Source organism: Crocodylus porosus, unplaced genomic scaffold (genome assembly GCF_001723895.1).
Source record: "Crocodylus porosus isolate Cpor-Errol unplaced genomic scaffold, CroPor_comp1, whole genome shotgun sequence".
Taxonomy (NCBI): domain Eukaryota; kingdom Metazoa; phylum Chordata; order Crocodylia; family Crocodylidae; genus Crocodylus; species Crocodylus porosus.
In genome coordinates, this window is record NW_017728904.1 from 152,545 (window position 1) to 154,159 (window position 1,615).

The 1,615-nt window shown below is 65.9% G+C and overlaps 1 protein-coding gene across 1 annotated transcript in view; it reads right to left on the reverse strand.

The window, feature by feature from the left end:
* Positions 1-413: 413 nt before the first annotated feature.
* The window catches only part of LOC109324709 (mothers against decapentaplegic homolog 4-like), a 2,448-nt gene continuing 1,246 nt past the window's right edge, over positions 414-1,615 (reverse strand). The window contains exons 2-5 of the mRNA XM_019556739.1: positions 1,240-1,414; positions 1,143-1,163; positions 692-901; positions 414-603 (exon numbers count right to left, since the gene is read on the reverse strand). Of these exons, the coding sequence (XP_019412284.1) occupies positions 452-603; positions 692-901; positions 1,143-1,163; positions 1,240-1,414 (558 nt within the window). The 3' untranslated portion in view covers positions 414-451. The remainder of the gene's footprint in view (positions 604-691; positions 902-1,142; positions 1,164-1,239; positions 1,415-1,615) is intronic.

The following is a 1,615-nucleotide window of genomic DNA, read 5'->3' on the forward strand; positions in this document are numbered from 1 at the left end:
CCTATGAGGCGTCATCCAACCCCTTATAGCCTCACCCGGTCCTCCGGTTAAACAGAAAACACAAAGCCCCCAGGCTATAACATAAAGCTAAACCATTCTGGTCAAAAATACAAATCCATCCCTACCAGAGAGAGGGGGAGAGAGCGCATCCCCCCCCCGCAGGAACCGACTGTCAGAGTTCTCCCCTTTGTTCTGGCTGAGTTCCTCCTCCCTCGGCCCCCGGAGGGGAAATGCCCTCCTGGCCTTCTGCCTGTGCTTAAAAGGGCTAAGCTCCACCCCTTCCTGTCTCTGGGTTTCCCTGGTTGCTGGGGCAACCAGCACCTGTGCAGTCCTGGTGACTGGCAGCTAAGCTTCCTCCTTCCCGCCACTAGGGGTCTCTCCCGAGCCATTTCTGCTCTCAGTTGCAGGGCACCTACAAGCTCTGTGACAGTGGGGCACCCCCAAACCCCCCTCATGCCCCCCAGACCTGGTACTCACTGTGGCACGGTGGTGGGGGGTGTGGCAGGCAGCCATTGTGCGGAGGGGGTACCGGGGCTGGGGGGGCCACTTGCAGCAGTCCAGGGCCAGGGGGCAGGCGCAGAAGGGGGGGGCCAGGGGCCACAGCTGGGGAGGAGGAGACATCTGATGAAGCCATGGGGTGGGGCTCAAGTGCTCCCCCCCACAAAGACCCCCTCTTCCCCTATGTACTCACCCGGGGGTGACATGGACAGCGTAGGGTAGAGGCTCAGGGGCGCACAGGGGGGCTCGGGTAGATGCAGGGGGGGCAGCGGGGGGCCGTAGGCTTCATTGGGGGGGCCTCCGCGGGGCTTGGGGTCGGGGGGTGCTCCGCAGCCCCCCAGGGGCACCTCCATCTGCACGCAGTCATGGGGCAGCTCCTCCTTCACCAGGCGGGCGGGGGGCGCTGGGGGAGAGCTGGGGTCACCACCCTGCTCCCCCGACCCCCCAGCTCTGCCCCGTCCCTGGGCAAGGAAAGAAACTAGACGTCCGGGCTCCCAGCCCCATTCTGACCACTAGACCCCACTCCCCTCTCTGAAGCTGAGAGAGAACCCAAGTGTCCAGCCCCCCGCCCTCATGCCGCCTGCCTTGCAGGGCACTGCTGGGGGAAGCTCGCAGCCCTGCATGCCCCATGGAGGGGGTCTCACCTGCGCTTTGGATGCTCAGACCTGCAGGGAGAAAGGCAGTGTGAGCGGGAGCCCCCCCCGGTGACCCCCCCAACTCCCCTCCGGCCCCCCCACTCACCGGCGCCTGGCGCAGCGAGGCGCTGGTAGTGGTAGGGGTTCACGCAGACGCTGTCGTACTTGAGGTCGAAGCCGAAGTGGCAGCACTTGAGGTGCCGCAGCTCGTTCTTGTGGAGATCAGGCCAGCGCCAGAGCCGGGCATAGATCACGTGCGGGAAGCCTTTGCGCCCGGCCACCTGTGGGGGTGGCCCGGACGCGTGGGTCCTCTCCCTGGCCTGCTTGGGGAGGGGAGCGGGGCCTAGTGGTGGGACCAGGGGCTGTGGGGCCGGAGGCCTGGGCCCCATCCGGGCTTCAGGGGGGCAGGGGCCTGAGGGTTCTGGATGCCTGGGTTCTGTCCCCAGCTCAAGAAGGGATATGGGGTCTGGTACTTAGAGAAG